Raw genomic sequence first — 13,065 nt, 5'->3', positions numbered from 1 at the left:
CTCTACTTGGCTTACACAAGGTTGTTGGAGGGTTTTTTCCTTTTCCCTCAAGTCCTGAATGTAATATAAATGGTTAAGAACTGCAAGTGGCCTTTTAGTCCTATTTTACAGGTGGTTTTTTTTTCCATTTTGCCCTTTACAACTTCCATTAATGAAGGTGTTTTTCTCCGAAAAGTCAAATTACTAAATAAATGAAAACTTATTCTACCAGAAAACATATTCTACCAGTTAATGAGAGAGATCCAACAAATTAGGACAGTACATGAAGATGAAGCTAAAAAGCTGTACTCCTTCAACCAAATATTTCTTCTTTTATTTACAAATTTAATCAAGCAACTTCCATCTTTAGGTCAAACAAATGAACCAAAAAGATCCCCTTTCAAACACAATGCCATTTGCTTGTTTAAGCTCTGGGGGAGCTAGATTATCTACAACTCATAAATGGCCAAGGAGGACAAATATGCATTAAAGAGCTTATGTGAATTGTGAACTGCAAGTTTCTCACCTCAAAATCCTCCAAATGAACTCCCTACACAGCAGACTGTTCCTTAATAACAAACATACAAGAAGCTATGCTTAATCTTTAATACAGAGAAAACATGCAAGAAGTTACACAGCCTCAGAAACAAGACAAGCAGCAACCAAGCAGTCTTGAAAAAGAAATGGTAATTTGTTTCCAGGCTTCCAAATCAGCACTTGGGAAGATGGATTGCTTTGACTCATGGCCAGTTTCCATATTCTCAAGCCCTGCATTAGAAACCAGTGCACTATTTCCTATTTGCCCTGACCTCCTCTCTCCAGGAGGGGAGGTGTTCCTCTGTGACCCATCTCTCAGCCATGGCACATCCAGACCCAGCACCAAAAGCAAGGCAGTGCACAGCTGACTAGGTCAGACACCTGGAAACAAGATTTAAAAGCCATGCTGCTGTTTGCCATCACATGCTCACAAAACCACAAGGTGTTCTCTGCTCTCCTTCCTGACGTGTCATTAACTGGTAACAAAGCAATAAAAGGAGCACTCTCACAGGCTCAGAAGGAATTATTTTACTGTGCTAATTATAACGACCATGAAGAGTCCAGCACAGCAGGCTGGCCATGGGTGAAGCCCTTCTGTGAGCCCTCCTGAGAGAGCAAGGAGGGAAAGCTATCATGAGCTGAGAAAACTAAAGGGTCCCTGGAACAGGAGGCAACCAAAACTGCTCCAAATAGAACCTTTCTTGAGAACCATTTTGATTTCAGTGAAATAATAACTAGTAGTAGTACTAAATGGGGACAATCCTTCAGAATCATTATAAACAGCATAACACTCTTAAGTTTTCATGCCTGCTAACCTTGTTTATGATCTCTTTCAAATAAGAAAAAAAAGGGATCATTCAATTAACTTTAATTAAATTCTGGGTATTAGACCCTAACAGCTAATGAAAATAAAACAGATTTGTTTTTATAACCAATGAAGTCCCAGAGAATTCGACTTCATTTTACTTTGGGGGAGGGTGGCAGCTACAAGTCAATTTCCCTTTACACACATGGAAAAACATTACTGGCCGTGTACAACAAGAAAAATAAAATTGCCCATAAAATGAAACTGGAAGAGAAATGCTTCTTTCAGAAAAAAAAAAAATCACAATTAATTTGAACAAAAAAAAAAAAAAAAAAAAACAAACCAGCAACCAAACCCAAACCAACAAATCTGAACCCCACAATGAAAATACACAAAGGATAAAGCCTGCTATTTTCAAGACCAGTTTGACAAAACACTTTTATCAGTTCATCCAGGGCTCCTGCAAGTTAAAAGATCATAACCAAGGGATCACTTTCCTCGTGTTATTTTAGTTCTTTTTCAAAGCAAACTTTGGGATCACCCTGAAGCCCTACCTAGCTACACAAGCCTTTGCTAATGAGCACCTCAATGAGCATGGAGCTGCTGCATAAAAACCACTGCAGAACTAACGAGGAACAGAAGCCATTTCCCACTTCAGCTCAATAATTATAAACATCAAAAGACAACAGTGAAAGAAACTCACACACAGGACTGAAAGAGCCCATCCCACTGCCCACACTCCAGCTGGAAGTCAGTTTTTTTTTTGGCTGTAGCAACACCAGTATGGAGTGCCAGCAACACCACTGAACTTCAATAATCAAAACACGTTTATCATCCATTCTGTCTACAGCATGAATTGTTTAATTTTTCATTTATCATCAAAATGCTTTGCAATGTAACCTTACTGGCATATCACCAATATGCCAATATTCCAAATCTCAACAAGCTGCAGGGATGCTGTTTCCTCAGATGAAATACCTGTGTTCCAAAGAAGCATCAGGCATATTGCTGGAAACCATACCTGTGTGAAAACTTGTCAGGGAAGATCCATTTTTTTCAGAACCAGTCAGTCATGACTGCATTCATTACAAATTCCCAGAAAATCATGGAAGGGTAATTTGTACACAGTGTTTTAATGAAGAGGAATAGGCAGGACTTATGACAAGAGGTAACAAGAGATCTCTCCTTCAAAGCTCTTGAGTCCTGTGAGGACAACATTTCATTTTCTCTCCCCTAATTCCATATTAATGACATCAAATATGAGATTTGAACTCTACTCAGCTCAGCTGACACTTCCATTTAAAAAGGTCTCGTGCAGCAGGAGTGGCTTATTAGAATGCCTTTGAAAGAGGACAGAGTTATTTATCAAGAACAGCCTCTGTCTCACCAGACAGAAGTGCTGTATAAATGTCAGGTGCTTCTAGAGGAATCAATTCTTCCACTATATGCAGTTTATTAACCACACAGCATTTGTATTATATGATTTAGCACAAAGCACATTTAAATTGCCAGACTACAAACTCTTTGAAATGACCTCTCAGAAGGGAGCTGCCGTGAGTGCATCTGATGAGTGGGATGTGTTTTACCAGCTCTCACAAAGTAATGGGCAAGGACAGCCCCTGCAAAGAGCAAAGCCATGAAGTTCTACCACACCAGGAACTGGTTAAGATATTAACAGCACAATGAGTGATAGCTGTTATTCCAAGAATTATATTGGCCTTCCATAAAACTGAGAACACCCCAACTCTGCCTCTCCCCTCCATGCATAGGGCTCAGCATGGGAATCAGGGGTGCAGCTCCTCATTCCCCGCGAGCCAACCCTTGCATCAGGTGGTGGAACTCAACACTTACATAATGTTAACCAATGTTTCACTGAGTTATCTTCATGTACTAAACTCAGATCTTGTCCTGGCTGAGTTACCAGCTCAGACTGAACTCATCAAGGTCACTCACTGAGGTCTGAAATACTTCCTAAACTCCTTATGACAAATCAGAGGCAGCTTTCTGGCACACAAGGCCAAAACATTAAAATGCTTATCACTTCCTAGAACTCACAGGTGTAACTGACAGGGTAATGCTTTGAGTTTCCAAGTACAATCATCTTTGATCATTCAAACAGTCATTTCTTTATGAAATCAGAGAATCAGGTTGGAAACTTCCCAATAAACATAGAAGAAAAAGATCACAAAATGAGACTTCCCTCCCCAAAGTAAGATGTTCTGAAGTAATCGGTTTCCAGAATATTTTTTAAACAACATTGTCTTTTTAAACCTCTGCTTAAAGCTGAGCTAGAAGGTGATGGTCCTACCTTGATGGAAGCAATATGGAGCAAAGTCTCTCCCTTGTAATTTCTTCTGGCAATTGTGTTGACTCCAGGGGATTTCAACACAGAAGGACTGAGTGGTGTTGCAAGTTGACTGCAAGTCTTGGAAGTGGATGGGGTAGAGGGAGATTCTGAAAATGAAGAACTGTTGATTGCTTGAAGGGCTGCAGATCTTGTCTTCATTCCAGTGTCAGGGAGTTTGGATGCAGAGGAAGGAATCTGAGCTGGTGTCTGTTCAGTGGCTGGGGAGGTGGGGGAGCCCTGCAGTGACTCCTCTAAGCCATCAGCCTGCCTGCCTGACTTCCCAGGAATGCCCCTCTCACTTCTCCTTGCTCTTTTAGACTGAGGAGTACCCTGAAGGCTGCACTGCTCCCTTCCACGTTTCAAAGGTGTAACTTCATTTGCTATTGTCAGCAATCTCTCTGCAGCACCATTGTTTTCTTTGCTATCTTGTGCAGAGCACACAACCTCACTGCTGCCTTTCTTCTCTGGGGATTCTACCTGTGGTGGAACTTCCACATCTTCTGTGTTTTTGCTGGAGTCAGCTTCCTTTACAGACTCCTGCTGAGGCCTTTCTTCAGGGCTCTCTGGTTCCTCAGTGCACAGCACAACTGGCTGACTGCAGATGGTCACACACTTTTCCTTGGGAGCCTTCTCAGCTTTTTTCTGCTCAGGTTTCTCTAAGCTCCACTCTTTGTTGATATCTGCTAGATGTTTCTTCTTCATCTTCTTAATCTGTCTCTGAGTTGGTCTTTTTGTTGGCTTAGAGGGCTTTTCATGAGGAGGGGAAGGAAAGAAATCATAAACTGAAGATGTGTCTTGACCAAGGTCATTGCTTTTAGTGCCAGCCTGACTCCTGTTCACGACACATCGAATCTTCCTGCTTCTTGGGCTGAACCACATCTTTATCTGCTCCTTCTTGCTCTTCTTTTCCAACTCCGAGTCAGTCGGTGTGCATGTATCTTCTGCTGAATCTAAGTGCATGAGGAAAGGGTAAAAATAATTAGGAGTACTCTTCACAACCTCACAAAGCAAAAAGAGATCATAACAACTGCAAGAATTGATGAAGTGTTACTAAATACAATCTATGAGTGCCTTCACTTCTTCTGAGGAGACACATACAGTGACTTTAAAAGCCCTGGCAAGGTCACCCTTCTGAGAAGACACATACAGTGAGTTTAAAAGCCCTGGCAAGGTCACCCTTCTGAGAAGACACATACAGTGAGTTTAAAAGCCCTGGCAAGGTCACCCTTCTGAGAAGACACATACAGTGACTTTAAAAGCCCTGGCCAGGCCACGTGCCACTCTGGAGCTCAGAGATCCCAGTGCAGCACCAGCTATCCAGCAGGCAAGTGAGCATCCTGGCAGAGAAATTCCTTCAGCAGCCTGGGTTCACAACACAGCAGAGTTCTGGCCAGGTCAGAAAAGGACAGAGGTTGGTTTTCTCACTAAGTTTTCCTTGGAAATTGGTTCAACAAAGAGGCATGTGCATACACAAAAGAGCACAGAAACAATTTTCTAAAGAGGTATTACAGTTCATCCAAAGATGGAAAGGAAAAATAGCTGTAAGCAAGCAAAAACAATATCCTTATAAAAATGTCAAACATTCCTGAGAAATTTTGACTGATTCCACAGCTATAGCAGATGAACCAGTGGAATAGATATAGAAAATCTGTAAGCAATTGTGTCCTGCCATTTGATCCTTTACCCCTGGGTAGTAAATAATTTCAAGGGAGCTAAGCATTTTGATGATCTCAAACATTTCTTTAAAAATATGCAGTGGAGTAATTGTATAAATCACACCATACAGCACATTACAAATCAATGACCAGGATGAGGCAGGAATATCCTGCACTCCCAGCACATGAAATAACAGTTGAGAACAAGGACTGAGGACATAAATACTGTCTTCAATGGCTTAAGAATAAATTAAGGAGTATAAAGTGACCTCAAAGTTAGGCACTAATTTAATTTGACAGGTTTTTTTGACACAAAAGAACCATAGCAGATTTTTTACCAATTCCTTCATTCTGAACTGGGGTTATTTTAGGTTATTTGGACAAGTCCTCCAAAGTAAATGCACAACTCATTCTTCCTGTTGCCTCAAACCTCTGGGACTACCACTCACAAAAGTCTTGGTGATTTATAACAATCAAACACAAAACCAATATTAATTCTGTTTTGAAGCAGCACTAAGACCAAGATTAGAAGGGAGGGGAGGGTTTTAAGCATTCCTGAAATAAACAATACCAAGTCTCAGTTTTTAAAATGACAGACACTCACTGCAACAATCTATCACTTTCACTTCAGTGCATTAAGTTTCTATGGCTAATTTATTATCTCTATACTTGCTCTTCTATTTTTAGTGTTAGTAACTACAGCCAGTTTTTCAGAGCAAGCTGGGATAAACTCATAGTGACAAACACACTAGTTCCAATCCCTTAGTCACAAAAAAGTGCTTTTGAAACTCCACTTAAAAGAGAACTGTGCAGCCAGTAATTCAACACTAAAACAGACATTCACATTTGTCTTTTAAAGCAATACTGCAAAGTTAAATGTTCCCTTAATCTTGATTTCAATTACCCTACTTACCCCTCGAATTAAATCCTGTTACATGTTAGATTCAGCCAGAGGAATATGCAAGCCATCAGACCAAAAGTGTCATTAAGAATACAGCTTGAGGCTAGTTAATCAATCATTTAGGCATCTAAAGAGAATCATCAAGTACAGAACTGTAGCTATTTGGTTTTCCTCTAAGGCTGGGTTTGGTGCAAACAAGAAAAAAAGCACTGAAATGGAGACTGAAATCTCAGAACTAGCTAGCCTTGAAAACATCTCCAATCTCATTCTGACAATAACATCTAAAAAAGGGAAAATCTTGATTGCAAACAGATGCAAAATATAAAACACAAGTTACTATTTACTCATCTTGCCAGTGTTTACACTAACTAGCAGATTTCCTTGTAAAATATTTACCTTCCTAAAAGTATCACCCATCCCCAAGTAAAGAGAAAGAATAAAATCGGCTTGCAGAAGTAATTTGTGCAACAATTTTGTGATGGCCAGAATTCTTTTTGATGTGTACAGCACAGCAAGACTTTAAAGTCCAAGTGACAAATTCAATCAAAGGCACTGTCCTTCAGAAGTATGATCTAAAGCAGCAGAACACAATGAAGCATTTCCACTGGATGTACCGCTTCTGGCAGCAGGAAAGCCTGTGAAAAATCCACCACCAGGCTTCCTGAACTGATCTGTTCATTGGATTAAAAGATGCCCATATCCTCACAAAGGGACCCACCCCATCCAGAGGCCAGCCCTGCACACCCAGGGGAGGAAACTGCATTTTCTGCTACCCCTCCCTCCATTTCCAAAGGGTACAAGGTGGGGAGCCCAAGCAACTTGGACAAATGGCCAATATACCCTCCCTGAAAAATCAAATCTTTTGATGGACCCAGAGCAGTGAGAGAGAGAAATAAAGAGGGGAGATGCAGAGCCAAGAAGCTGAAAGGAAGTTCTTATGATTTAATAAGTAAATGTTAATTTATATAAAGAGGGTATTATCTGGTGGCTAAGTTCATTCAGTTAAAGTACCTTCAGAGAAAATTGCTCACAATAAAATCAATCCCAATGAATTCTCTGCTGTCTCTGAGTTTGAAGCCAGAGCTTGGATCTCAACAGGATCAAAAAAATTACTATTATGATTTTGATTTAATTGTCTTTTTAATACACAAGTGTCCTCACAAAAATTTTCAGAGAGGCATTTAGACAAGGTAAATCAGTAGAGCATTCCTTATTAATTCTAGATTTTAAGCATCTGCAATAGCATAAGGAGCATCCACAATAACAGCATTAGAATCAGCCTATAATAAATGCAGTAAATTTAGTCTCTATTACCAATTAAACGTAACATTCAAACACACAATGTAGTAACTGCATTATTTCTAAATTAGAGTTATTTGCACGTAATACGCACAAGTTTCTCAATGCTGACATTTAATAGAGTTGGATTTCTTAAGTGTTAAAAGGGTTGAGAGTACACAAATATACCAGGAGATGGTCATGCCTTGCAACTAGAGCTCCATCTCCAAGTTCTGCTGTAGTGCAATAGCAGGCTAGTGCAGGGGGGAAAAAAGGAGCAATTACAAAATGTGATTTAGCCATCATTAATCTGCATCAAAGGAATATAATGATGCACATTGTGTGCCTTTCAAATTATTCTCTATTACGGGTTTCAGAAGAGAAGTTGAGAAATCTCTTTGACAAACTAGTCCCTTATTAAAAATCAAAGGGAAGAGCTTTGGTACCATCTGTGCAACATTAGTGCCTTCACTGAAGAGTGATTATTTTGCAAGTTAAGCATTCAGCACCGAAGGGGAAAGGGAGAAATTCCAGCTATTCAAAACTTAATCTTCAGACGTTATGAAAAATGTCACAGCAGCCATGAAATGCAATGTAATCTGTTACAACAGGAGTTCCAGTTGGATGTTTCCAGTAAATGTGAAACAGAGTCAGGATACCATAAAGGCTGATTGATCTCACTGACTGTCCACCAGCATCAGCACCAGCTTGGGAAGCTTGGAGCAACTCCTGCAAGGTGTAGCTCTGCTTGAGAAGAGGAGGGAAGGCTTTCTGTTTGATGTGCAAGAGTGAAGCAGATTGCTACAAAGAATAAGGTAAAATCAACTACAAATGCTTAGCGATGGTTCTGAAAATTTAAAACAATCCCTTCTTTTTAAAGAACATTACACAGAAAAGTATTTAGAACTTCTCTTTCAAAATCATCACTGTAAATCAACCAACCTAGTGGTTTATGTACACTATGCCCACAAGTCCTCAGGAATTACCACCCATGAAGCCCATCATCCCACCAATGTCAGCTCCCAAGATGTTTTGGACACTCAACATCAGAGCTAAAGAGTTTGAGTGCAGGCACCTGCCTGTGGTGCTGGCCAGGCAGCTTCCCTTCACCCTTAGGAAGGTACAGCACAGGGCAGCCAAAAAGTCAGGCACCTCTCCTCATCTTACCATGGACTAAGCACAGAAAACCTCCAACAAGTGAATTCATTTGGAGGCTCAGCATTTCCCACCTATAGCTTGAATTTTCCACCTATAATTTGCATTTTCCAAGCAGTTTCAGGTTTGTTTGTCAATTCATCTGCAGCCACCCCAGGAGTGTTATTTGCTGTGTTTCCCTCTAATTTAAAAGGGAAGTATTAGCTGTTTTGTGCAGTCTTTCCTGAATTATTTGCTGCTGCTTCTTACAATGCACATGCTGTTTGGCAGAAGCTATTTTTATCCAAATAGAATACAAAGTGAGATCCCTCTTATGTCTACTGTGGAACCTCAGGGTACAGGGATTTTTGTATCTGAAATATTCAGTGTGAGCTTAACCCTATCCTTTTCAGTCACAGCAGTTCCATGGACTTTTTTTTTAAAGAAACACACACAACTTACTGCATGCACTAGCTCTGTCAGAGACAAAAAAAAATTACTAGTAGGATGCACTTAGAAATTTTAGTGTCAACAAGGATCTCCAACAAGATTTAAGAGAAGCCACAACTGTCTCAAAACAAGGCATACACAGCAAATATGCGAAAGCGACATAAAACAAATATAAGAAAATAGTCTTTTTTTCAACTGCTTCTCTCTTCCTTTCCTGCACTGAAAGATTGATTTTTCGGTCTATTTCCTTTACCAGAACATAAAGTACAATTTCTGACCTTCTAATACAAAAGAGAAGAAAATATTGTTGACAGAAATACAGTGCTGTAAGAACATGAAAGCAAGTCCTTAACAAGAGGAGAGAACCCATGATTCTCCAAACTCAAACATATTTCTCTTTGGATACAGTAAGTTCAAGGCAAAACTTAATGTATCCAGACATCTAAGGGAGGTGAGGGACTTGCAGGAGATGAGGGACAAAACATCCTGAAGAATTTGCTCTCAAAATCTAAAGCTACAATATCCTGTGATTTTCAACATATATATATATATATATATATAACAACATATAATTGTCTGTTCTTAGAGGAGTGTTTGTTTGCTTATGAATTCAAGCCATTCCTGACAGTGAACTATTAGCAGCTCAGGAGGATTTTCTCCTAACCTCAGTATCACCCATCCAAAAGGCCACTGCAAATCCTTAGCACACTGCAAAGACTACAAGTGGCAGAAAGGCATCTGTCACTTGATTTCACATCATTTCATATAAAAACACTCTTGGAAACTTCTATTTTGTGTCTGCTGTTAAGTCAGAACAAGGGATGATGAAAAAAACCTCATTTAATTCTGTGGCCTTGCCACACCACACAGACTTCATTTTAGAAGAACTATGGGATTAAATGTACTATTCAGTTCTTAGTACAGTTAAACATCAGACCAATTTTTAAGAGTTAATCCATCTCTAAGAGTTCTCCAAAACATCTAAACAGTATCAATAACACTACCATGTTGTATTTTAAATGCTTTATTTGTAGCATCACAGTTTCTCTCAGAATGATTCTCTTCAGAGTGTGCTTTTAAAAGCCTTCATCACTTGAAATGTTTCCCTGAAATCCTATTTAAGCCATCATCTGTTTTTTATGCTCCAGAAGATTTAATCACCATAGGATTTTATACCTATATAAAATGTATTCCTTTACACTTGGACATGGGCTTCCAGCCTCGTCACTTAAAATCATTTTGGTGTCAATAAAGAAATATTCCATAAATGAATGAAGGTGCTGATGGGAGCAGACATAGAAAAGGAATCTTTATCTTAGACAAACACATTAGGAAGCAACAATGAAGGAAGAATTACCTATTCTCTATCTGACAACTAAATGAATGTTTTCTAAAACTTGGTATTACATAAATGCTCCTCTCTGAGCTTGCAGAAGAAACACACAATCACCTATGTTTATTTCACTACAGTTTTTCCTACTTTGACAAACAACCTAAAATTTGATAGAGACTCCCAGAGTACGTTCTCTGCAATCTCCTAGCACAGTCAGCAACGACAAAATTTCACTCCAGCAGATTAGCTGATTGTTAGGGACCAGAAAACAAATGAGTTAAGACTTGCTTCTTTCCCCTTCTTAGGCAAAGAACAGAGATCATTTCTCCCATGTGCAAAAACCCGGAACTGAAAATTACTGGGACAGCAGGCACGACTCAGTGCACAGAAACCCAGTGGCAGGAGAAGATATGCATTAATTTTTTAATAGGGCACACCAATACAATGCAGAACTTTACACACTGGGACTCCCATAAGATATGACAACCTGTGCCCCCTGACTCAGCAATCTCTCCCACTTTCATCTAATTTTGGCAAATGGATTCTAATGAATTACGGACTAACCCGCTCACGCAGATTTCCCAATAAAACAGACTCCAAGAACGAGCAATCCATACAGACAGTTCTCTTCAAATCAAGTTTTCCAAACATGATTGGGAGCAGCCTCTCAGAATTTTAAGCAGGGCTGCACTGCTCATTCCCTGTAAAATGAAACGGGGTGGCCAGGACTGCAGCCACCAGGGAGCAGGGTGAGTCTCACCTGAGGAGGCAGCACCCAGGAGCTGCCGCAGCTTGCTGCACAGCTGGATCATGTTATCCAGCTGCCGGTTGATCTGCGCGTCCTGCACCCAGGCTGGCACGTGGCACACGGGGCACCCGCTGCCAACACAGTCACCCACGCAGGGCCTGAAAGGCAGAGGGAAAACACATCATCCACTGGAAGTTACCTGCTGCACCCGCCACCAAACTACCACGTTTGACAGCCCAGCGAGAATCTCTTATTTGAGCATTGACAAAAAGCCCACACGAGTTAGTCACAAACGCAGGACAGGACATATTTATCATGGCAAGTGACAAGCTGAGCATGAAATTAAGCAACCCACTTCCAAAGCCTTGTCAGGACAGTCATGAAAAACGCAGTGCCTCACAAGCTGACCCAAATTTTCAAATGCTCCACTGCTCTTTGTCTCCAGATAACAATTAGGCTTCACTGTTAAAACTACAAATTCTTTTACATCTGCTTTTCTGCAGCCTTCCATTTTTAAACAAGTGCCAGAAAGCCAAGCCCTAGTAAGCTACAATTTCTGCTTCTTCCTAGTTAAAATTTGCTTGATGCTGTGAAGAAGTTTCACCTGTGTGAACATTTCTCTGTATGGAAGTCCCACGAGGATCTCCAGGTGCTCAGAGTATTTTATCACTGCTCTCTTTCACAGCATTTGTGTCAGATGATCATGGTGGGATAGGTGGGGAAACAGATTTACTCAGTAAAACTACTCTCTCCAATCAGCCAAAAATCTTTTATTCTTTTATTAGGCCAGTGAGAAGACCTTATGATTTGTCATCTGAACTGCAACATTCAAGGGCTATTTACATCTCATCTCCCATCTATCCTATTAAATAGAGGTTACAGTTCCACACAGCCAAGACCGAATCAATTTGAACAGTCTCAGTTACCTGACCACTACTCATGGAAAAATTGCTGCAAGGTGTGTTTTGTCTTTTAAACAGGCAGAGACCCTTGTGGGTGAGGCACTGCTGTGTTTGGCAGACAGCTCTTGGCTCCAACATATGCTAGATGACATTTGGCAAATCCCTTGGAGCAAAGGGAAGGGCCAAGCAGGTCTCCTTCTCTAGGGAAGCTGGCCTCGGCATTCCCACCCCTGTAAATGGCGCTGCAAAGGAAACTCGGAATGACTTTCACACCACAACATCTCTGTATTCCTGCAGCTGTGGGGGTTTTGTAATTAACTGGTAACGACTGCAGGTAACTTAGCACAGCTACCCCAACAAAACCGCAGAACCTGATCTTGGTAAATACCCCGGCCCTGGCAAAACCACGGTGAGGGAGAACAGGTTGTTTTATGGGTGACCTGAGCCCTGCCGTTCATTAGCTTCAGATCTTTCACTCCAGATTTCAGGAGCCAGCTCCAGCCACTCTCCCCAGGTGTGTTAATGAATGTCTGTCCTCAGCAGTGGACCAGAATCAGCTCTAAACACTCACACTTGACAGAAATTAATCTTAACAGAACCTAAACCCCGCAGAACTTAAATGTAACAGAACTCCAACTTAACAGACTGTAAACCTAACATCACTTAAATGTAACAAAACTGAAGTCGGAGTTGAGAGTGCTTCTTTAAAAGTTCCAGATCCAAGAGAATTTAATTCATTCTTACTCCAGGGTTACAAAAAAAGGTACTGGAAATTTGTCTTTCAACAATATGCAGGCAAACAACTGAGTTGTAAGTGAAATATCAGCAACCTGGGTTTACTGGGGAGATGATAAAGGTGTGGCAAATACGTTGTGATTTTATGTAATTTAGTTTTGAGAATGGTTCATAGTAGCTGCAAATATTACTGAAAATACCTAGTTTGCTTCTAAAGAAATTAATCTGACTTTCCTTAGGTTAATTTTTAAGAATAGCCAC

The 13,065-nt window shown here is 40.4% G+C and overlaps 1 protein-coding gene across 2 annotated transcripts in view; it reads right to left on the bottom strand.

The window, feature by feature from the left end:
- Positions 1-13,065, bottom strand: part of BARD1 (BRCA1 associated RING domain 1) — a 40,577-nt gene that overhangs the window by 25,292 nt on the left and 2,220 nt on the right. For both annotated transcript variants that reach the window (XM_064433592.1, XM_064433593.1), the window contains exons 3-4: positions 11,180-11,325; positions 3,630-4,618 (exon numbers count right to left, since the gene is read on the bottom strand). In XM_064433592.1, coding sequence (XP_064289662.1) covers positions 3,630-4,618; positions 11,180-11,325 — 1,135 coding nt within the window. The remainder of the gene's footprint in view (positions 1-3,629; positions 4,619-11,179; positions 11,326-13,065) is intronic.

Source organism: Passer domesticus, chromosome 10, assembly GCF_036417665.1.
Source record: "Passer domesticus isolate bPasDom1 chromosome 10, bPasDom1.hap1, whole genome shotgun sequence".
Classification (NCBI taxonomy): Eukaryota; Metazoa; Chordata; class Aves; order Passeriformes; family Passeridae; genus Passer; species Passer domesticus.
This window is presented reverse-complemented; position numbering and strand designations above follow the sequence as displayed.